The 24488-nt window shown below is 40.7% G+C and overlaps 1 protein-coding gene across 20 annotated transcripts in view; it reads right to left on the reverse strand.

Annotated features, from left to right (window-relative positions):
• The window catches only part of macf1a (microtubule actin crosslinking factor 1a), a 590515-nt gene that overhangs the window by 443090 nt on the left and 122937 nt on the right, over nucleotides 1-24488 (reverse strand). Inside the window, exon 1 of one of the 20 annotated variants that reach the window (XM_072247360.1) lies at nucleotides 17153-17183. The exons of the other annotated variants lie outside the window; for them this stretch is intronic. Within the exon in view, the coding sequence (XP_072103461.1) occupies nucleotides 17153-17168 (16 nt within the window). The 5' untranslated portion in view covers nucleotides 17169-17183. Of the gene's footprint in view, nucleotides 1-17152; nucleotides 17184-24488 lie in introns of those variants that run through there. 20 annotated transcript variants of the gene reach the window in all.

A 24488-nucleotide genomic window follows, 5' to 3' on the forward strand; every position in this document is an offset into this window, starting at 1 on the left:
AAAAAGAAATGACGAGATCGTTCCTTTTAGTATATGGTGTTCGTCATCCTTACACTTCCCACTATTACACTCCAGCACCATTTGTATTCCTTCATGAGCCTTCACTTCAGGAGCAGATCAGAATGGTGGCTGAAAACAGCCCAGTCCTGATGAAGGGTCTCGGCCCGAAACGTCAACTGTTTACTCTTTTCCACAGATGCTGCCTGGCCTGCTGAGCTCCTCCAACATTTTGTGTGTGTGTGTTGCCAGGATCATTCTCATTTTGAGTTTCTTTTCACTCACTGCAACACCCAATGGGTAATGCTCAAAAACATTCCATCCTCATTCAACCTGTACAAAGATCGCTAGTTATGGCAAATGGGTTTCCCTTCATTTCTAGAATTCTTAACCATGAAAACCCTAATTTAACTTTGAATACAATAGTATTCCTTCAATCGAAGTATAGGAAGGTAAAACTAGATACTAATAAATCACAGAACACAGAACATTACAGCACAGTACATGCTCTTCGGTCCATGATGCTATGTTGATCTTTAAACCTACTCCAACATCAATCTAATCCTTCCCTCCATTTTTTCCAATCATCCATGCGACTATCTAAGAGTTTCTTACATACTCCCTAATGTATCTTCCTCTACCACCACCCCTGGCAGGGTGTTCCATGCACTCATCATCTGGGAGGAAAAAAACTCTTACCTCTGACATCCCTCTCTGTACTTCCCTCCAATAATTTTAAAATTAGCTTAGCCCAAAACGTCGACTGTTTCCTCTTTTCCATAGATGGTACCTGGCCTGCTGAGTTCCTCCAGCACTTTGTGTGTGTTACTCATCTTAAGATTATACCCTCTTGTACAGGCCATTTCCACCCTGCGTACCTACTTGCTCTATGCCTCTTATCATCTTGTACACCTCTATCAGCTCACCTCACATCCTCCTTTGCTCCAAAGAGAAAAGCTCTAGCTCACTCAAGTAGGAATAGAAATAACTAATATCTTCAACAATTCATTTAAATGGCACAATATTGGGTAGCGAGAATTAGTAACTTACGACTTTTATGAAAAATACGAATAGTGATAAATTCTAATTTCATTCACATCCATAAGCACAAAGTTAAACCTCTCCTCACCAAAAGTTGGGCCACAAAAATTACCAGAAATTACAAAGCGACTTGACTCGTTGCTATATGCATGATCAGGTCTTTTTCTGAGCATTGGGCGTTTGATAGTCTTTTTAAAAAACAAAAATCGGTTCTGTTGGGTTTCTTTGTTTGTGGCTGCCCGCAAGGAGATGAATCTCAAGGTTGCATATAGAATACATACTTTGAACTTTGAATCCGAAGCTCCTCCCAAAATTAACACAATCAAAATGCTGGAGGAACTCAACAAGCCAGGTATCATCTATGGAGGGGAACAGACAGTCATTGTTTCAGGCTGAGACCCTTCATCAGATCTTCCTCTTCCTTTAACCTTGGGTCCCCAACCAGAGGTCCATGGATCTCTTACTTAATGATGTTGGTTCATGGCATAAAAAAAGAATGGAAACCCCTGCTTTAAACTTCTGCACTTGGCTTAAGGTTTGTGTTAATTCTTTCCATAAATTGATGACAATTGCAACACAATCATTTGTATTCACTTTGACTACACTGTTGAGTATTACAAGCTACAAATAATTACTAGAAAATAATGCATTAAGTAACAATAGATGCCAAGATAAACATGTACCGCCATAATTCTATTTCAGATTTCCATTATATAAGTGTAACTGAGTGACTTCATGCATTCACAGTGAAATTATCAGAGTTTAAAATTTATCTATTTATTGAGACACAGCGCAGATTGGGTCCTTCCAGCCCTTTGAGCTACGCCACCCAGCCATCCCCCAATTTAACCCTAGCCTAAGCGCGGGACAATTTACAATGGCCAATTAGCCTACCAACCGGTACGTCTTCGTACTGTGGGAGGAAACCAGAGCACTTGGAGGAAGCCCACGCTATCATGAGGAGAACATACAAACTCCTTACAGGCAGCAGTGGGAATTGAATCCATTTCGCCTGTACGGTAAAGCATTGTCCTAAGCAATTTGCTACTGTGTCGTTCCAATTAAGTGGAAGATTTCACTCCCCCCCTCCCCCCCCCCCAAGATTATTTCCTGGTCTGGCCTGGTCAATTATGAACCAATAAGAACTGATAATAGTGCTATCATTTTTGCTCTTTATCAAGACGTTTAACATGTAGTAGGACTAATTTTGATTTAATTAGTACAGCTTTGCTGGGAAATATTTCAAACTGGAAAATGTGAATTGTTTATCCAGCATACCAGAAACAGGAAGTTTCTATTGGCAAAGCCTTATTAGTTTAAATTGGATTGATTCAGTGATCTGGTGTCATTGAAATGAGATTTTGCACAGTAAACCATTGAGGCTATTGACATTTACATTGTGTATTGAGATAGGCTGGGTCACTGTTAAAGATATATTTGTGGGCATCATAACCTATGATTTTAATATTGCATTGACCATTTTATCTTGGCACAGCTGAGAAGCACCTTGTAACATTTTAAGTTGTTAAAAAATAAAGAGGGTAAATGCAAGAGCATGGAAAGCACCACAGCAATAAATGTCAATATAAACAAAACTGAAAATGGGGCTTTATAATATAACACATTTCATGTCCAACCTTGACATGGGGTTACAAAGCAAACATTCTAATGCTGAAATACTAACATTTTCTATAGACTGGCAGTTTCAACACCACAAAAGCAAATTAATTTTATTCTAGAAAATGCTGTAACAACTGCTGTAGCACCTGTGGAGGAAGAAACAGTCAGCAGACCCTAAACATTGGGCACTTCTCTCCCCATGGCTACTACCTGACCTGCTGAGATTTTTCAACATACTTTACTTTTTGTTACAGATTTCCTGCAGCTGCAGATTTTTGTACAAATTCAGTTGCAACTCAACTGTCCTGTAATAGGGAAACACAACTTTTTAATTTATCATTAAGAAACAGTTGCAAGAATAGTGGCTAATACTTAAAGCTTAATAACTAAGATTGCCCAAAAAGACCAGCACCACCGCAGTTTCTCCTTCAGTGACCCAACATTCAGCTCATGCAATTCTGTATTCGCAGGCTCAGAAGACCTACAGTGCGGTGGAGTCTCCCCATGACTGGAACATTTACAGACAGGGATGAAGTCAGCAGCAAAGGATAAATAATCAGGTACATAATGATAAATAATGGCAATATTGCAAATGCTGAATCCTCCATAGGGCCCTTATCCATTCCAAAACAGATGAGGCAGGACAGAGATGAACGCTCGGAGGATGTCACTCACTGAAAATCATAATGCTATACTGACCATTCACCATTTGAAATACTGACAATTTCATTAGATTCATGAAGGTCCCTCATTTTTTTTTAAACCAGGATAAGCAGTGCCATTTGGGGTAGACTAAGACAGCAGGAGAAAGTCCACGTCCGAGAATGCGAGACAACCCAAGCTCTCTGAAACAAAAGCAGATGCTGTACCCTGAAAGGTATTTACGTACATGAAAACACTGGAACACAAGCATAGTGTGTGCGATTCTCCAGCCAGCACCCCAATAATACTGCAATTACTTTCAGCATTTTTGACCTGAATATGCTTGTGATTTTCATAAATATAACAACACCTGCCAGAGATGGTAATCAAAGGATGAATTAAAAATTCACGATTCAAAGGATGAACAGAAAATGAATTAAAGATACTGGAAATTCATAATTAAACAAAAAAAAAACTTCTGTTCAGCAGGTCAGCCAGTATCTGTTAAAAAAAATTTACATTTCAGGTCAATAGTCTCATCTGATCAATAATTAACCTGAAACAACAACTTTTGCTTTCCAAAGACATTGCCTGACCCGCAACACCATCTAGGCTGGGTGACTCAAGTTAGATTTTAAGCTGAAAGGAAGGCAAAACTGCAGCTTGAACATGTAATAGCTTAAGGGCTAATTCGCTATATATAATTGGACAGCACGATAGCCAAGCCGTTAGCGTAACGTAGTTACAGCGCTAGTGATCAGGGTTCAATTCCTGCCACTGCCTGTAAGGAGCTTGTACATTCTCCCTGCGACCCCGTGGGCTTCCTCTGGGTGCTCCGGTTCCCTCCCATAGTCCAAAGATGTACGGGATATGGCAGACATCCCACCCTGCAAAAACTCATTTCAGAGAGGTAGCACCCCCACATCTCCGGTCGACCTCCAAGGGTGTATGTATACAGGCCATTTGATTATGAAAGAACACAATTATTTGATCACATATTGAAACGATTTACATACATATGTATATATATATTTTTTTCCTTTTTGAGTATTTTGTTGGCAGTCTCAATGCTAATAGCTAAATGCTAATGCAAATAGCTTTTCTATTTCTTTTGCAAACTTTCCTTGTACTGTGATGTGACTTGCTTGGCAGATTTGAGCATTTTGCCAGAAGTCTCAACTTCATAGCAGTCTGTGTCAGTGAATTTGTTAATTTTGCAAGACATCAGATTCACAAGTGTTTTGTGAGATAGCTGACTTCTGAATTCTGTCTTAATGTGACGCACCATGCTGAATGCCCTTTCTACATCACAATTAGAATTTGGCAGCACCAAAAAGCAGCTTCATCAACTGGCAGAGCTCTTTGAATCTCAACTGCCCTGTGCTCACAGATTTTATATTGTCTTATGCAGAAAATGTGACATTAAAATATGTACTTATATTATATTATCATGGAGTCTTTTTTTATTCTATTACAACTTTTAAGTCTTCAGGGAGTTTGGCCTCATCACATAGGACATCAATAAGAGTAGTTCCTTAGCAGCTAGCCACCTAGTTTAAATAACGTTAGCTATGCTAATGATCAAATGACACCTGTTAAACTCACCTCAACATGTCTTTTACAGTCATTTAACCCACTATGGGCAATAGAAAAGTCACTGCTGCAAATACTGCAGCAAGCAACACTGTCATTATTTTTGACCCCTATTAGGCAGGGGTACACCTTAGTGTAGTCTGGGGTGAAGTACATTTTATATTTTTTTTTGGAACACTCTGCCATGGCGCTGCAGGACACTAAACTGAACTGATGGACAATGAAAGAGAGAGAAAGAGGTAGACTGTAAAGCCCGCCCACAGAGAAAACTGATTGGTCTCTCTTTGTGCTAAGTAGACCTATCAGGATGCTCTCTCTCTGTCACTCTCTCGCTACATCTGTCACTCACTCTCACTGTCTCTCGCTCTCTCTCTCCCTCCTGCTTGCTAAAAAAAATAAATCGATTTCCGGGATATTGTATATAATTTGCGGGTCAGGGAGTCGCAATCAATATGCGGGAGACTCCCAGAACTTCCGGGAGAGGTGGGATGTCTAATATGGTTAAGTAAGTTGTTGGTGTCAGAAGCACGACGACACTTGTAGGCTGCCCCAAGCACATCCTCAGACTGCACTGGCCATTGATGCAAACGGAGCCTTCTACTGCATGTTTCGATGTTCCAAGGTATAAAGCTGGTCTTCAAACCTCTTTATTAACGGTGGGGCAAATGGCAAAGGTCAGAGTTAGAAAAGTTGCTGGATGCATTTTCCAATGAAGAGCAAAAGGTATGGACTCCAGTATTTTGTATATCTATGTCAGGTCACTCCTCAGCCTCGTCCGCTCCAAAGAACACAAACCAAACTGATCCAGACTCTTCCCATCACGAACACACACCATCCCAGACAAAACTCTGGCAAATCCACTCTGCCGCTTCTCCAGTGCGATCGCATCCTCCCTACAGTCTAGCAAACAGGACTGTACAAGGTACTCCAGCTTTGTCCAGGTTTATAAAGTCATAGCATAACATCCAATCTCCCACACTTTAAGCCCATACTAATGAAGGTGGTATTCTACCTTCAACCACCTTATCTGCACTGCCATCTTCAGGGATCTGTGGGTTTGTGCACCCAGATTCAACTGTTCCACAATACTGCCCGGCGCCTTACCATGATTAATGACTAGAGAGTTCAGCAGTTGAAGAGATTTTTAAAGATGGGTTATAAATTGTCTCATTTTGAAGAAAGGGAAAAGGTTCATTATTTCAGGAATGGCCAAGAGGGAAAATTGGGTCACAAGAAGATTGAGAAAACGGGCAGCTGAGTAATATCTGATGACGAATGAATGAGGCATCACCAGAAACTGCATTAACTATTTATACTCAAGTCTGGCTGACTTCAGCTTATAGCAGTGAAACATCCTAATTGGAAAGAATAGAGGCTTTATTGCGGACAAAGGTCTCAAAAAGGTTGAGGTTAGATTACAATTGAACAGATGAATTTGGAAGGCCAAAGTCAACACAATTTATAAAGTTCAAGTAGCTTGAGAGGGTGCGATTTTAAGTGATTTTGGGGAAGAGTATTTTCTAGTTTCAGATGATTAGGCGAGTTTATAGAGTAGGCGAGCAGAATTGGAATGTTATGAGAGGCAACCATCTACAATCGGAACACTGCCAATTTACAAATGCTATCTCATGGGCTATATATAAAATAAGACAATGCAACATAAAGGAAAACGTTGGGAATTAACAAAGGATGATGAGTACACAGTGAAAATATTACTGGTGATATAAGATTCAGAGACCAAGGAGAAGGGCACTGAAGAGATCTCAGCAGGAAACAGATGGCCTGTGGAAGAGAAGTTCAATCGATTTAGAAAGTATCAAAATTTCAAACAAAGATTGATATGGAATTTGTTTTACCCAGCAGTTTTTTAGTTCATTAATTCATCTGAGTAATAACAATTGACATCCAAAGGTATTTTAACAATGGCTAACACAGTACACTGATAGAATAATTTCTTAACGCATAATGTTTGCACACTAGCATTTGAACTGTCAAGAAATACAATGGAAGAAAATCAACGGTGTATTTTGTGTAACTGTATCCTAGAGTTGACAGTATATAGAATCTAAACACCAAAACAGGGTTCTGCTTGTGCAGCAAAACACCACATCTATCATTACAAGGAACTCAAATCACCTTGCTTGACAATCATAAATTCCAACTCTAGGGCGTTGGCTTGGAACAGGATCAGAATGCAGTCCCACCTTAGGTGTGGTTGAGGTGATCCAATTTCTTAGCTCTGTTTTGTTTATCTAAATCCTGAACATAATCTTTATTTTCCTGACAAAGCAGTTCTGCAGCCTCCTACATACATATTTCTAAAACCAGCCATTATACGGTACACAGGAGTCGCAATAAATCACCGAGGTATCTTTCATCCTGCAAAACATCCACCATATTTACATGCAAGTTCCTTAAAGAATACAAGAAATATCAAATAACCATTCCATCTCATTTTCACTAGCAGACAGTCTAAATTAGAGGTTATGGCATTGAGATAATTTATCATGAATAAACTATGTGCCCTTTGTAGAATATGACTTTTGGGTTAATAAAATCTCACATCAAAAATTGATGGGAAGTTTGGAAAATAATGTATGGCAGTGAAAAACAAATGTACAAGTCAGAAAGAATGGTCTTTAGTGTAATTTGTTGTTTTTCCTTTTCACGCCATGTGGCACATCAGGTGGTATTTTACCATTCCTGTAGCATTTGACATTTTTTTTTTAAAAATGAGGTCGAGTTGCCAGCTCAATGCTCAACCCGGCACGGATGGAAAGCATGCAAGGAGCCAGCGGGATTCGAACCCAGAACCGTCCATTGCAGTCCAATGCAGATGTCACTGCACCACCAGCGGCTTTTTAGTGAAATTTAGGATACTCCAACAGTTGGTATTTTACACATTACATTCCTGAACACGACCAGTTCCTTACCACCGCTCCTTCCCAGGCTATTGGATTAAAAGAACTGTCAAAGTATCAATCAAATTAATATCCCTTGGACTTGGGGTAGCTATATGTTAACCTGCTCAAATACTTCAAAAATACATTTTCCTCATTCTGAGAGTCAATGCTCCTTTTGGTGACATTATACAGATCATTGCCAGGTTAAAAGCATCTGATGTGGACACTCCTACATACGAACAAGTTCACATGATATTAAATTCAAAATTCTGATGTCTATACGTTCATGTGCTTGTTCCTACGAACAAAAAAAACTAGTTCCCTCCCACCCTCGCTCTCCTCCTCTCTTTAGTAATTCTTTCTTCTTAGTTTTATATACATTCAATCTTATTAATTGCAATACCATGGAGGCATGGTTATCCTGCAGTGACCTCTGCTCATCTGCTGTCTTGTCAATATAACTGACTTAAGAGCATTTGTAAAAAGAGTGGGAACCTGTTACTCAGGTTGGTTTTCCAAGCCTTTTCCTTTGCCCTAATGCAGTATGGAAATTCTCTCATAAGCCACAACTGGGCCGCTTTTCCTGTTGTACAAACCCCATTTCCAGAAAAGTTGGGATATTTTCCAAAATGCAATAAAAACAAAAATCTGTGATATGTTAATTCATGTGAACCTTTATTTATACAATATACAATATACATCCTGAAATTCTTTTTCTTCACAGACATCCATGAAAACAGGGGAGTGCTCCAAAGAATGAATGACAGTTAAAACATTAGAACCCCAAAGCCCCCTAATAATAAATGTGCTCTGAACTTTTGAACATGCAACAAACAAACCCAATCTTTTACTTAAGTCTAACTTGCATCTCTCTCCCAGTTGTAGTAAATGGTCACAGACTTGAAACACTAACCTTTCCTCTTTCCAGAGATGCTGTCTAACCTGTTGAGCTTTCTCTCGCACTTTATGGTTTCCTTTAGGTATAGCTGGGGACTTTCATTGGGTGTACCCCAGTTAATAATTAGGTAAAGCACAGCGAGCCAAGAATACCCAAATTGCATGGAGGGAGCTCTTTTAGCCGGTATGTTGTATGCCCATTATAAAGTCCGGGATATTAGATTTAGCTTTAGAGAATGAGCCAAGCAGATGGAACAACCATCTTGGGATACAATGTTCTGAGGTGGTTATCATAGTTCAGTCAGATCTAAAACAGTCATGGAGACCAACGAAAGATAAGATAAGCATTACATTGCTGGCAAGATAATTTTTACTAGGTGGAGAAGTGAAGTGATTTACCAGAACTGAAATAGAATCAGTTCCTGATTGCAAAATCAATCTCAAAGTAATGGGAAGCACGTGAAGACAAATCTGCCAAAGATAAAGCCATCAACGTAACAGCCTCCATTGAGTTCAAAGTGCAATGTGAAATTTATTATCAAACTACATACATCTCACCATATACTACTTTGGGATTCATTTTCTTGTGGGTATTCACAGTAAGTACAAAGAAATAATAGAATCAATGATAAACTGCACACAAAGACAAACAACCAATGTGCAAAAGACAACTGTGCAAATACAAAAAAACTAAATAATAATAATAATGAATGAATAAGTAAGCAACAAATATCAAGAACATGAGATTGCAGAGTCCTCGAAAATGAACTCACAGATTGTGGAATCAGTTCAGTGTTGGGGAGGAGGTGAGTGAAGTTATCCCCTCTGGTTCAAGAGCTTGATGGTTGAGGTTAGGAAGAAATAAAGTAGGAACCAAGGAGGTGGAACAAATGATTTGAGAACTGCTAATGTCATACTGTTGTTTCAAAAAAAGAAAGAATACACCAAATAACTGTAGACCAGTAAATGTAATTTCAGTAAAGAGCAGATTACTGGATTCATTTCAGAAAGAGAGAAATTGCCTTTAAACTCACAAGAGAGCATAGGCCATCAACTTTTTGCTGTTGATGTTTCTGTAGCAGGCAATTTCTTTTTTACGAGGTCAAGTTGCTAGCTTGACGCTCAACCCAGCACGGATGGGAAGCATGCATGGAAGCCGGCTGGATTCTGCCCCAAAGTCCAGCGCTGATGCCACTACGCCACCAGTCGGCATGGATTCATTTGAGTTAGAGCATAAAACTTCAATTAATTTGCACCTTCTAAATCAGGGATGGCCAACCCATGGCACATGTGCCAACAGTGGCACACTGGATGATTAGAAGTGGTGCAATAATAAAAAAGTAAGCCTACTCATGCAAAAAGTATTAACCAAAAATCGATTTGTAGAAAAAAAATCTATAACAGGAATTCAAGTAGCTTAGAGCTAGAAATGGGTTTTACTGAGAATAAAATCTAAAACCTAGCAATTATTTTTAGCGATTTTATTATTTCATGCACATCTTTTGGGGAATGTTATCTTCTTTCAGATTAATCTGTTCTCAATTCAAAAAAAAGTGTTCAATGAGTCAAACTAGGAAAGAAGGACTTTTGTTCTGCAGTCGTTCCTTAACTGTTCAATACACGTTTGATACTTGCTTCACCGAGGCACCAGGCATCTGCACCAGCGGTGAGTCGCAGGTTTTTGCCAGTCAGTTTACAATTGACACTCGTGCACTATGGAGTCGTGCTTTGTTCGTCCTTTGTGAACATTTGCAGTTTTGTACTTTTTCGAAAATTAAGCCTTGTTTTTACATTCAATTACCCATCACAGTGCAAAAGAAAAGCAGAAAATGATAGTAAGCGTGAATTCAATGAACAGTGGGAAAATGAGTTCTTATTTATAGCAGGTCTGTCAGGAAAACCGTTGTGCACCGTTTGTGAAAACACTTTCTCACATAATAGAAGACATGATCTTAATAGACACTATAAAACACAACTTCAGACTGAAATAGAAGGAAAACTGAAGCTAGTGCTTGGGTCTGAGTTACGGAAAAAATATGTGATTAAGAAAAAGAAAGAAATCAAAAGAAGACAAAATATATTTGTTAAAAGTCTCATTAAGTAATGTTTATATTGTTTTTATATTAAATCAATATATCATGTAAAAATGCTAAATATGTCTATATTAACGTATCTTTACAAGAATTGAATGGGGGTACAAGAGTTGTATGGCGCATCTGAACTCGTGGGTGAAAAAATTGGTGCATGGAATGTAAAAGGTTGACCACCCCTGTTCTAAATGAAGTTAGCTTGGGTTTGTTAAAGGTCACAACCATCTAACCAAGAATCTTTTGATGTTAATAAAAAGAGCTGATGAAGATCATCCGTTTGACATTGATTTTAAGTTGGTCTTTTAAGGAGGATCTGGTACAGAAGCCTGAAGCACACACTCAGCAATTCAAGAACAGCTTTCTTCCCCTTTGTCATCAAATTTCTAAATGGACATTGGACCCATGAACACCACCCTCACTACTTTTTTTGTTTCAGTTTTATTTTGCGCCACTTATTTTAACTTAACGATTGAATAGACATATACATACACTTAATGTAACAGGTTTTTTTCTCTATTTATTATGTATTTCTTTGTACCGGTGCTGTAAAGTTAACAAATTTCACGACATATGCTGGTGATGTTAAACCTGATTCTGAAAAAGGTGAGGTGAAAAGAGCCCAAAGGAGAGGAGCAAACTGAATTTTAAAAAATCATCAGCAGGACTTCACAGGGAATGATTGACGGATGTTTTTGTGACTGAGAGGGTCACCCTCGGTGGGATTCCACAACACGCAGTCCCTAACATTTTGTTGCACGTACTACTGACTTGGATTTAAAAAGCAAGGGGTGTGATGAAGAAGTTTGACACTGATACAACAAGGGGTTCTGGTTGACTAGGAGAATATAGATAGTTTGGTTAGCAACAAACAGAACTTAATCCGGAGAAGTGCAACTTCAGACATTTTTGAAACATCAACAAAGCAAAGGAATGCATTATAAATGGCGGAATATTCAAAGAAGTGGACAAAAAGCGTTTTTTTTGGGTAATATCATGATGCTTTCTTTTGATGCCAAAGACATTGAACACAAGATGACAGACATAATGTTAGGGCCGAACACAATGCTCTTTAGTCCACAGCAGAAGTGTGTATATCATCAAGTGGGTGCCATAAAGGAAGACACATTTGCACTGTAGTCTCTCTCTCTCTCACACACACACACACACACACACACACACACAAAATGCTGGAGGAACCCAGCAGGTCAGGCAGAATCCGCGAAGAATAAAGCGTCATCGTTTTAGGCCCAGACCTTTCAACAGGACTTCATTTGCACTGTAAAACATACAGAGCAGATAACAAGGATGCTGTCTGGACTGAAGAAATTTAGCTACAAGGGAAGACAGGACAGATTAGAAGCCATTTTCTAGAGAGTTTGTTTTTGTGTATACTGTATTCTAGTTAATGGCGTTGAGGAAAAATTGGAACAGTCAACTTCCTGTGTCAAAAACTCAAGACATAGATTTAAACTCACTGGCCAAAGGTCAGACCATTTCTTTTTCACATTCAGGGCTTGGTAGGGGTCTGCATGCCACTATCTAAATGGCAAGCAGAGCGGAAATCCTCACTATCATTTTTTTTTTAAAAAAAGGGACTGGACATGTTTTATTAAATGTCGTGAGCAGCAAGATCATAAATGCTGCAAGGACGGACAGCTCTTTGCTGACTAGCATTGACATCTTGCACAGTATGACCTTCTTGCACATTGTAACTTTCTGATTCTTAAGCTCTCTTCTGAACAACATCACCAAATATAATCCGGAGCCAACACATATAATATATCCAGCACATCTACCATTTTAACTCATCAATCATGGCTCATCCTTTAGCAAACATGTGCTGGATCACTCTGCTGTGAAAATTATGTTATCTTCTCCTTGTGGATTTTAGTAATTTAGCACTGTAATAAGGCATGGCGGTTAGCGGTAAGATCGGGGTTTGATTCCTCCTGCAGTCTAAGGAGATTGCGCGGTTTCCCCATTTACCACCTGGGTTTCCTCCAGGTGCTTGGGTTTCCTCCCACACTCCAGAGACGTATGGGTGAGGGTTACCTAGTTGTGGGCGTGCCACGTAAGGTACGTGGCAACACTTGTGGGCTGCCCAGCACAACCCTCACCGATTTGACTTTACATAAAATGATGCATTTCGTTGCATTAAGTGACAGAAGGCACTCGGTGACGTTGGAGACAAAGAACGTAGCCTGTCTTGCAATAAGGATCTAGTGGACTGGCTAGACAAGGATCTCACCAGTAGAAAGAGTGCAAAGCTCTAGGCGAAGTTCTGATAAGTCAGGAAACACCGAGGATAAATAAAAGGTAGAGGAAAAGAAAATAAATAAATAAAAATCAATTCAGGAACTGAAAGAAGTGAAGCACGCACTTTGCCCTCCCTCTTCATACATTCTGTCCAGACTCCAGCATTTTCATTTTGTATTTCCAACATCTGGAGTTTATGTTTTTCCTCTCGGTTGCATCTGGCAACGTGCCTGGACTCCAGATTCACAGAGTACTATAGGGGAGTAGCACTTGCAGTTACTTTAAGAGTGTTTCCATCACATGGCAAAAGTACTGACACGGCTGTCATCAGCTCACCTCCCTGGTATGGGTCCTGTCATAAAGTACATTCTGCAGGCTCATTTATATTTTAATGAAAATAAATCACATTTCAATGAATCAGTATCTGACTCTGTGCTTGGAGCTATTAGTAAGAACATCCTGGGCCATGTAGAAAATCATCCAGTAAAGTGGGATAAATAGACTGTGTGGCTTGCACTTTAAATCAGTTATCTATTAAACAAGATTATACATTTAAACACAAGATAGGTTAAAGTCATAGGGTTCCCAACCTAGTGTCATGGACCCCTCGGTTAATAGTAAGGGCTCATGGCATAAAAAAGATTGGGAACCCCTGGAAGATATGGGCTACATCACCTCAAGGACAATAATCACAGGCAGTTTGATGGAAAAATTAAAGCTGATGCTTTCAGCACATTCCCAACACCTGGAGTCCACCTGTGCACATGGTGTCATTAAAACAAGGCAGTCAAAATCCAAGAGGACACCAGTAGAAGGTCCACTCCATAAATCTGCATGTTTAGCAATGCTGTTGGACACCGCAATGACCCAAGGACATTTTGGAGTTCTGGCTTATAAGCTTCCCCAACTGGAGGCAAACTTTCCAAAGATTAGCCTGGGCACATTATATAAGATCAAGCACATTTACCACGGCTGTTCCATCAGAGCTGAGAGAGAAGATCAATCCAGATTTTACCTATCTTGGAACAAGTACTTCCAGACAACCATGTCAAGAAGCTAACTACAAAGATCTACATCAAGTGCAGAGGGGAATTTGTTATGCAATCGTGTGTTCTTTTCAGACACTGGATGATAGATTTGAAGACTGGAGTGGAATGGTAAATCATGAAATGAGAAATCCTGAGCAACACACACACACACACACACACACACACACACACACACACACAAAATATGCTGGAGGAACTCAGCAGGTCAGGCAGCATCTATGGAAATGAATAAACAGTCAATATTTTGGGCCGAGACCCTCCTTCAGGGCTGCGATGGAAGGGGGAAGATGTAGGAATGGTGCCTCTCCTTTGACAGTTCTGAAGAATAGGAGACACAAAAAGCATTGAATGCTCTATCATTCTTCCTCATTACTTCAAAAGAGGAAGCTACAAGCAGGAGACTAGGTGCATTTCTCCATTTATATCTTCAAGACAGAATTCTCCAAAAACTTAAGTGCTGCTTGTATGAATTCTGTTTACAATTCATTATTCATTGAGTGGGAAAGGCCTTGGTTCTGCTGCATAGACATGATTACATTATTACCTTAAATTTCCATCCAGCTGTGAAGTTGTAGGGGGAGGAAGTTCCCTTGTTAATGATTTGGGATAAAACCTGATCCAGCAAGAAAATACTCTGCAAATGATTGACAACCACTGATGCACATTCCAGTTAATTGAGAAAAGAAAACAGAGAGCAAAAAAAAATCACAACCTCTACAGTTATCACCAACAGAAGAACTTCCAAAATAAATGTCTCATATGTTTGAATTACTGGAATAAAAGCATCTCGGATCAATTATCACAAATCAACTATTTTTCAAGTAGGGCTAGTGAGTTGTGGGTATGCTATGCTGGTGCTGGAAGGACGGTGAGAATTGTGGGCTGCCCAGCACATTCCTCACTGATTTGACAAAGAGGATAATCTTATTCCTAATACTTTTATGCACCCCAGTCAGATGGACATAACGGCATCAGACCCAGGCAATGAACAAATGACGATGAGGAAGCAGTGTGCATGTGGCAAAATCTGCAAGAACGATCACAGTTTGAAGATCCACCAAGCGAGGATGAAATGTTTGGCGGGAGCAGAAGCAGCACAACGTGCAGGTGTCCAACCTGGTGAGACAAAGGAGGTGCCAGGCCCAGAGTCACCCCATAGTGCCCGGAACCTCCAAGTGTTGCAAACTAATCCCTCTAACATGAAGTCTAACAGGAGGCAGATCAAATGGCTCACAGATAACATGACTTCACTGTGGAAGCAATTTGAAGAAGATGTTAACCAAATTCTGGAAGCAACGGCGAAGGAAAGGACTGATAGGAAGCTGCAAGCCATGACAACAATTATTGTCAGTATCGCAGCTGAATGGTTCAGCAACTGTCAGCAGGCTGGATGGAGAGCAAGGTGTCTCCCAGTGGAGGTTGGTTATAGGGGATTCGCTGCCCGTTCCTTAGTTACAGCCTTCAGCATTTTGGGCATCGAGGGAGAGAGGAAGAGGAGAGCCATCCGCAGTACCACCTATGCGGCAGAGAGGGCCTAATGCGAGGGGAGCCATGGAGTCATAAGTAGCCAGCCATCTGGACACAAGCTGGGGTCTGATCAGCCCCGGCTGGGTCACTTGGAGGAGGTTGTATGATGTTGAAAGACCTGAAACAGCTGATGATTCCAGGAACATCACTGAAGATGTGTCCAGAAGCATCAGTAGATGTATGTACACAGCACGTGCATTACGCATTTGCTGCAGATTGCGTGATATGCAATATTTAGCAATTGTAAGAATAATAATTAAGAATTAAATTAAAATCCGACGTTACAGTGTGGATATGGAATGAAATCTGAATACCAAAATGTATTTCAAAAGTTCACAACTCTCGAGATTCACCTTCTCCAGGTAGCCATGAGACAAAGAAAAACATGGAAGTAATTCAAAAGGAAAACATCAACACCCTTCCCCCGCACAAAAAAATAACAAATCTCGCAAACAGCATCACAATCAACAACCCCCTGCCCCAGGCAAAAAATACCAACAAATCGCGTCAAACGGCAACAAGAACATCAAACCCCCTCCCTCAAACAAAAACCTTATAAATCACGCCCTACAGTAACAAGAAAGAACAAGTGAAACCATGTAAATGGCATAAAGAAATCTGCATTCAATACTGAGGGTGAGGGTGTAACTCATGATGGAAGAGGAAGAAAATTATAATCTTGAAACCATCTTATAAGGCTGTAAGACCTATGGACTCACTTTCAAGGACTCTTCATCACATGTTCTCCATATTTATTGCTTACTTATTATTATTTCTTTTTTTCTTTCTTTTTGTATTTGCACAGTTTGTTGTTTTTTTTTTGCACACTAGTTGGTGTGGTCTTTAATTGATTTTAACATGGTTTAAAAAATGAACCAAGAAAATGAACCTTAGCTTGTGTATGGTGACATGCATGTTCAAAGCTTAAAAGTTTCAAAGTACATTTATCAAAGTACAGTACGTATCTTATCCACAAGCTTGCAATTCGACTGCTTACAGGTAGCTACAAAAAAAAACCAAATTCTATGGTCTATAGATGAAGAGTCCTTGAAAGTGAGTCCATAGGTCTTATAGCCTTCTAGGCTGTTGAAGATTGTTTCAAGATTATAATTTTCTCCCTCTTCCATTATGAGTTACACCCTCACTCTCAGTACTGAATGCACCAAGCTTGCAATTTGACTGCTTACAGGTAGCTACAAAAAACAAAGAAACCAAATAGAACCCATTAAAAAAGGGAAGACCATTAAACACCCCATGTGCAGAAACAAAACAAAACAATAAAAGTAAGCAAATAACATTCAGAACTGAAGTTCATGAGAGTGAGTCCACAGCCACGAAGCCAGTCAGCACTGCAGCTGATCCAGGAGCCCGTTAGTTGCAGGCCACAGCCTCAGCTCAGCGCAGAGATGAGTAAACCTTGCAGAGCAGGGAGCTGAAAACTGGCCATCACTCTCCTCCAGTCCCGACACCCTGACCTTCTCAATCGGTCCAGGCACTTATAATCAGCCAAACTTCAGGCCATTCCCTGCCCAGCTACCTCCAATCAGCCGCATCAAGTCGCCTCCAAGTCCGCTCCAGCAATGGCCAAACCTCGGATCATTCCCCGTCCTTGGGCCCGGACCCTACCACCTCAATTCAGCCTATAACCCGCCACGCATCTTCCAGACTTCAGCTCACACAGCAATTTACTTTGAAAATAAACTTACTTTGAACCTTGAACATTTAAAACTCTAGCAAATCTGTTAAACAATGACACCAGTAGGTGCATGATACAAATTTCTTTGCCATGGTTACCAGAGACTATGTCCTAACAGAGCCGGAATGATCCAGAACTGAGAACTTTACATGACCAAGAGAGGGAGGGGCAAAATGAAGCAAATCTGAGTACTTAATTCTAAGTGAGCCTAACAGCACAGCACTACAGCCCACTGATCAGACATTATCCTTAAAATCCCACAGTAAAAAGCACCCTTTGAAGTAGATGAAACAACTTGTCAAATGCCCAGACATCTATTCAATTGTCAACAAAAGGCGGCCCACATCTTACCCAACTGTTGCTATGACTAAGTGAAGTCCGTATTTGCCAGATAACTGGAAACTGCCCCGAGTGCTTTTTCAGCTTTGTTTCTGAAAAATACACCAGGACTGAGGTCAGTGAACTATTAACCCGGAAGGAAGTGAAGTGTTGGCACTTCACCCTGGTAATCTCTTCCCCTCCAGAGCTCACAGCAGAATACACATTTCAGGAGTCTGTTATTAGGCCTATCTATATCTTATCCAAAGTGTGATCGGAGTCACTATGTTCTGGGAGCTGACCCAGGAGAAGAAGCTAAGGTTGGTTCATCCATCCTTCCAATTAATTTGGTAGACTTTGCGGGGGCAAGTTGTCGTCATGGAGGGGCAGGGAGCAGTTCTGATCTCTTGACCCCAACATCAGTTTGGGAGGTATGGTCTTTGAACATTCCTTACCTCGGATGGCCAAAGGTTACACTGGAGACAGTGGCAGATTTCAACAACCTTCACAGACGCTGCTCTCAAGATAATGAAAAATAATCCACATTCTGAGAATCTTAATTGTCTGCGAGGGAGAGTTGGTTAAAACATACGCTGTGCAGCTGAGGCAGGTTAGCAGAGGACCTTCATCCTCTAAGTATTTAGTACAAGATGCTTTCTCAGAAGCAGTGATGGATTCAACAATGATATGCACCTCGATGTTCAAGTGTGTGCGTACACAAATTCCAAAGCCAGACACTCAGTTGGCATTATTTTAGAAGTGCTCTGTCCAACAGATGCTGACCATCTTTGAATTCTCTCCCCCTTCTTGGCTCTCAACAGGATATGTCATTCAATCTTTGAGCCACATAAAGTCTTGACAACTTAGCCATGATTGACAATTTGCTGGATCTCCTCCATTCTTTCCAAACACTACTCGCTCTTTGAAATCTTCTTCTCTCCCCCCCCCCGACTTGACCTCAAACTCTCAGAAAAATCTATATTTTTCCCTGACTTCAAATAATTGTGTAAGAGGCCAAGTGACCATAGCTAAGGATGATGAAAAGGCAGCAGTTAATTTTTTTTTTAAACGGCAGAAATTTTTTCAGGACCCGACGTTGAAAATGTGGCACCAGTTGACTTGGGCTGAAGTTGGCGGCTGACTCCTTGCTTTCCATAAACATTGCACATCCAATGAAAGGTCCAAGCACTTTGTGATGGCGCGAATCCATCTAACGACAATGGGCAGGAAGCAATTATCAAAGGGGGGGGGGGCGGTTTAAAAAAAATCAGTCAACAGCTGGCGTGCACATGTAGCTCAATCTGCTTTCAAATGATGATCCAAGTTTGCACAATTTACTTGCCAGCCATTTCCCTGACATCAACGAGCCAATTTGCTCTTTGAACTTTCTTCATGGCAAGTTGACCATCAACCCAGCTGTTTCAGTCCAACCATGACTATAACAAAAATAGTTGTCAGCGAGCACAGCCCTCAGCTGTAGAACTGGCTTTCTGACATTACGTAACTGCAGACAGTGGAAGAGGTGAAAGGGAAATGAATTTCTAGAAAGCTCCACTTTAATAATCTCTCTCTGGTTATCCATCCCATAGGATGATAATAGTTCCTTTCAGTTGAAAGGAACAGCGTGTGCGTGAATGGATTTTAGGTAAGTAGGGCGTTGCACAGGTCCAGACCCACCCTCTCGACATCCCCTCCCGGATCCAGTGGCATGGTGGGGTCCACTGTAATAATAATAATAATAATAATAATCCTATTAATGCAAGCCACTGCATGTCAGGAATGAGGAATACATCAGGGAGGAGGTACAGGAGCCTGAAGGTCCACACTCAACGATGCAGGAACAGCTTCTTCCCCTCTACCATCCGATTTCTGAATGGGCATTGAACCCATGAACACTACCTCACTACTTTTTTTTAAAATCACACGCACACACCATTGATATTAAACCTCATTCTGATGTCCCATCTCAGGTTCACTGCATCTTTGCACAAGTACGTCAGTGCCACCTGGAGGTCAGCAACAAAGACCAAGCAACCTGCTGTTATGTTGAAATTTTGATGTAAAACAAATTGAAATCAGCGCTGGTGAATCAAAAGTGAAAATCAGTAACAGAAGCTGAAAAGAGTCAGTATCAGAGCTCGAAATGTTTGCTGTCTGACCAGTGTGTGTGCACTCTACAAGATGCTCTCAAAACCAGTCACCTTGGACTGTAACCATGGCTTCTCACTTATTTAGTACTCATAATTCATGCAAGGGTCCATTCTATCACATGGTATCAAAACCAGAGTCACCATGGACTGTAACCACATCTTGTCACTTATTGTGGTCTTAATTCATGCAAGGGTCTGGTCACTGTATTCCCCATTGCAAATTAAAACAGCCAGAATCCCAGTATTTAAAAGCCAAAACATGTTCTCAATGAGATTTACAGTGAATTAAGCATATAAGGGAACTACACCAAAAGCAGTCTCTCAGGGAACAGGGCTACCCAAACAGGGACAATTTGTTAACGCAAACATGAGGAAATCTGCAGATGCTGGAATTTCAAGCAACACACATAAAAGTTGCTCGTGAACGCAGCAGGCCAGGCAGCATCTCTAGGAAGAGGTACAGTCGACGTTTTAGGCCGAGACCCTTCGTCAGGACTAACTGAAAGAAGAGCTAGTAAGAGATTTGAAAGTGGGAGGGGGAGGTGGAGATCCAAAATGATAGGAGAAGACAGGAGGGGGAGGGATGGAGCCAAGAGCTGGACAGGTGATTGGCAAAAAGGATATGAGAGGATCATGGGACAGGAGGCCGAGGGAGAAAGGGCGAGGGGGGGGGGAACCCAGAGGATGGGCAAGGGGTATAGTGAAAGGGACAGAGGGAGAAAAAGGAGAGAGAGAAAAAAAATGTGTATATAAATAAATAACAGATGGGGTACAAGGGGGAGGTGGGGCATTAGCAGAAGTTTGAGAAGTCAATGTTCATGCCATCAGGTTGGAGGCTACCCAGACGGAATATAAGGTGTTGTTCCTTATGTTGCTCACCTGGCTGAGCAGCGAGTGGTATCAGCAGGGACAAACTTTCAACACACTGTTTGGTTATCCCATATACGAGCTTGCTGACGTTTCTCAATTAAAATGCAGCCTGAAGTACAACGAACCATTAAGTATATATTCCTCGCAGCTTATTGAAGCCTCTCCTTTTGAAAATTGCTGCAAACCCTTTAAACATGGGGCCTCATCACTGAGGACTGCTCTCTCAGAAACATTTCTTTCTCAAAAAGCCTTCCAACATACACTGAAGGAGAAATGTTTGCACTGTTGCAAAGCAGACCTGCTAATGCTTCCCAATGTAAAGGTTTTTTTTTGTGTAAATGTGATAAATATCAAATTAACAAGAATTAATCATCTTGTAACTGACAGATTTTCAAGTTTAATAGATTCAATGCTGTAAGTGTGTTGGGGGAAGGGATCTTACCACTTTCCCTTGTATCTACATTCTGGTCAGGCAGCGAAGGAATTCAATGCAAGGGGATGGGGGCAGGAAGTGAGAAACTATAACAGCTACACACGCAAAACGCTATAACAGCTATTTCATGTACTGCAGGATTTGAGAAAACTCAAAGAGTCTCTTTATTTGCAAGCGTATGTTGTAGAGGACGGGAGCTTTTAAGCTCGGGTTGAATTACATTTTAGTTTCAATAAGCAGAACTAATTAAGCCAAGTTTTATCCTTCAAATTTCCACACTTGGTGACATTTGGTACAAAACCAACAAAGTGGATTAAAAAGAGATCCTTGAATGCATTCCACTGCACTCAGATAACTGGACCCACCCTATTTTGTTACATGAAGATTCGAAGGGTTCTACACTTATCATATTATTCCACCTTGAAGTTCCAGCACACGGACTGTGCTCTGCTGTTTAGTAAATGAATTGCCAAATATTGTAAACAAATTAAAGTGCTTGTTCAAAGATATGAAGTCCTTTCAGTTTCATATTACTGTATACAAATGCAAACGAAAGTGTTCACACAGATTTAGCAACTAGAGTTAAACAACTTTATGTTGAAAGGGCTCACGAGGGTTGACGTGAAGAGGATGTTTCCTAGGTTGGGGGAGCCTAACAGAGGATACAACTGCAGAAGAGAGGGGCGCCCTTACAGAAGAGATATGGAAGAATTTTTATAGCCAGAGAGTGATGAATTGGTGGAATTCATTGCCACAGGCAACTGTGGACGTCAAGTTTTAGCGGGTATGTTTAAGGCAGAAGTTGATAGGTTCTTGATTAGTCAGGGCAGGAAGGGATATGGAGAGAAGACTCAATGGGCCAAATGGCTCAATTCTGCTCCAAAAGCTTATGCTCTAAAGGTTGCAGGCAATATATCCCTGTCTCAATGTAAAAGCGGCCCATTAGACAAATAACGATTATTGGAACAAACTACACTGTAATTGGGATCCACTTCCACCTTAAACCCTCATAACTTCTTCAAAAAAAATGATCGTTTTTATTTATTTGCACAAGATAGTGCATCTTTAAATTCCTGGGTGTTATCATTTCAGAGAACCAGTCCTGGTCCCAGCACATAAGTGCAATTACAAAGAAAGCACAGCAGGCCTCTACTTCCTGAGGAGCTTGCGAAGGTGTGGCATGATATCTAGTACCTTGACAAACTTCTGTGGGTGTGCAGTGGAGAGTATATTGACTGGTTGCATCACAGCCTGGTACGGAAACACCAACGCCCTTGAATGGAAAAGGCGACTAAAAGTAGTTATGACCCAGTCCATCACGAGTAAAGCCCTCCCACCATTGAGCACCTCTCCACACAGCACTGTTGAAGGAAAGTAGCATCCATCATTAGGAACCCCCGCCACCCAGGTCACGGTCTCTTCTTGCTGCTGCCGCCATCAGCTAAATGGTACAGGAGCCTCAAGGCTCTCACCACCAAGTTCAGCAACAGTCATTACCCCTCGGCCATCAGGCTCTCGAATCTATGGCAATAACTTCATTTAACTTCACTTGCCCCATCAGTGAATTGGTCCCACAACCAATGTTCCCACTCTCAAGGACTCTTCATCTCACGTTCTCGATGCTTATTGCTTATTTATTCATTTATTTCTCCTCTTTTGTATTTGCACGGTTCGTTATCTTTTGCACACTGATTGTTTGTACGTCCTGTTGGGTACAATGATTTTATTATAGTTCCTGGATTTACTTAGTATGCCCGCAAGAAAACGAATCTCAGGGTTATATATGGTGACATATTTGTAATTTGATAATAAATTTACTTTGAACATGTGCAATATGGTGGTCCCTGTGATGATGACATTAGAGATTTCAAACAATATTTTAAAAGTTTAAAAAAAATCAGAATCAGGAAAACAATTTGAAACAACTGCAACATAGAAACAATCCAGATCCATTGAAATTGGTGCAATAATGCAGCTTTAATTCCAAACTAAAAATAAAGAAATGTGAACACATTAGCTTTGAATAGGAGAAGATTACATGAAAGTAGCAATGAAGAAAATCAGGCAGAGCTCCAGAACTTAAGCATTTGCGGTGAAAGGTATGAGACGCAAATTATTCTGCAGTGTTGCATAATGTTTCAAATGAACACACACAAAGTTTTAAAATCCCTTCTGTGGCCAGTACTAGCTGAATACAAAGATGGAAATTGAAGTCAGGATACAGATCATCGATAGGTTTGTTGAAACAACTGGTGTGGCACGGTAGTGTACTGGTTAACATAACGCTCTACAGTACAGGTGACCAGGGTTCAATTCCCACACTGCCTACAAGGAGTTTGTACGTTCTCCCCGTGACCATGTGTGTTTTCTCCAGTTTCCTCCCATAGTTCAAAGATGTACATATATACATATATTAATTTAGGCGTTGTAAATTTTCCTGTGATTAGGCTAGGGGGATTGCTGGGCAGCACGGCTCGAAAGGACAGAAGGGCCTATTCTGCGTTCTATCTCAATAAATAAATAAACTGCCGGTTGTGAAACCATCCTTATCAATCAGATTCACATGACATTGGGGTAATCCAGTTCCTTCAAAAAAAGTAGCTAAAATTAAAAAGCATTCATCCCAGCAAGAAAAGGAGGAAACAGATGTTGGCCAGGAAAGACCAGTTTAAATTTAGTTATTCATTTTTTGTTAAGGACATGAGCATCGTTAGCAAGGTCAGAATTTTTGCTCTTCCTAATAAAACATTGATCGCCGCCGTGGAACCACTCCAGCCCTTTCAGTGAAAGCATGCCATCAGGCTGTTGGACAGGCAGCTCGTGCTGATTAAAGAACACCAATTTCTAAACCGGATTAATGAGTTATTTGGAGAGCAACCTGAAAGTTCTTGCTGTCCTCGTCCATCTTCAGAATCAGGTTTAGTATCACCGGCAAATGTCGTGAAACCTGTTAACTTTGCACCAATGGTACAAAGTAATCATTGATAATACAGAAAAAAACTGAATTACAGTAATATATACATATATTAAATTGTTAGGTTCAAATAAGCAAAGAAAAAAAAACAGAAATAAAAAATTATTGAGGTGGTGTTCAATGTCCATTTAAAAATCTGAGGGAGCACTGAAGTTAAATGAAGTTATCGGTACAGATTCAAGGGCCTGATGGCTGAGGGAAGGAAGCTGTTCCTGAATCGCTGAGTATGTGCATTCAGGCTCCTGTGCCTCCTTCCTGACGGTAACAATGAGAAGAGAGCTGTCCTGGGTGGTGGAGTCCCTAATGGTGAACAGCAGCTTCCTCCGGCACCGTTCCTTGAAGACATCTTGGCTACTACGAAGGCTAGTACCATGATGGATCTGACTAATTTTACAACTTCCTGCAGCTTACTTTGATCCTGTGCAGTAGTCC

The sequence above is a fragment of the Mobula birostris genome, chromosome 30 (assembly GCF_030028105.1).
Source record: "Mobula birostris isolate sMobBir1 chromosome 30, sMobBir1.hap1, whole genome shotgun sequence".
NCBI lineage: Eukaryota > Metazoa > Chordata > Chondrichthyes > Myliobatiformes > Myliobatidae > Mobula > Mobula birostris.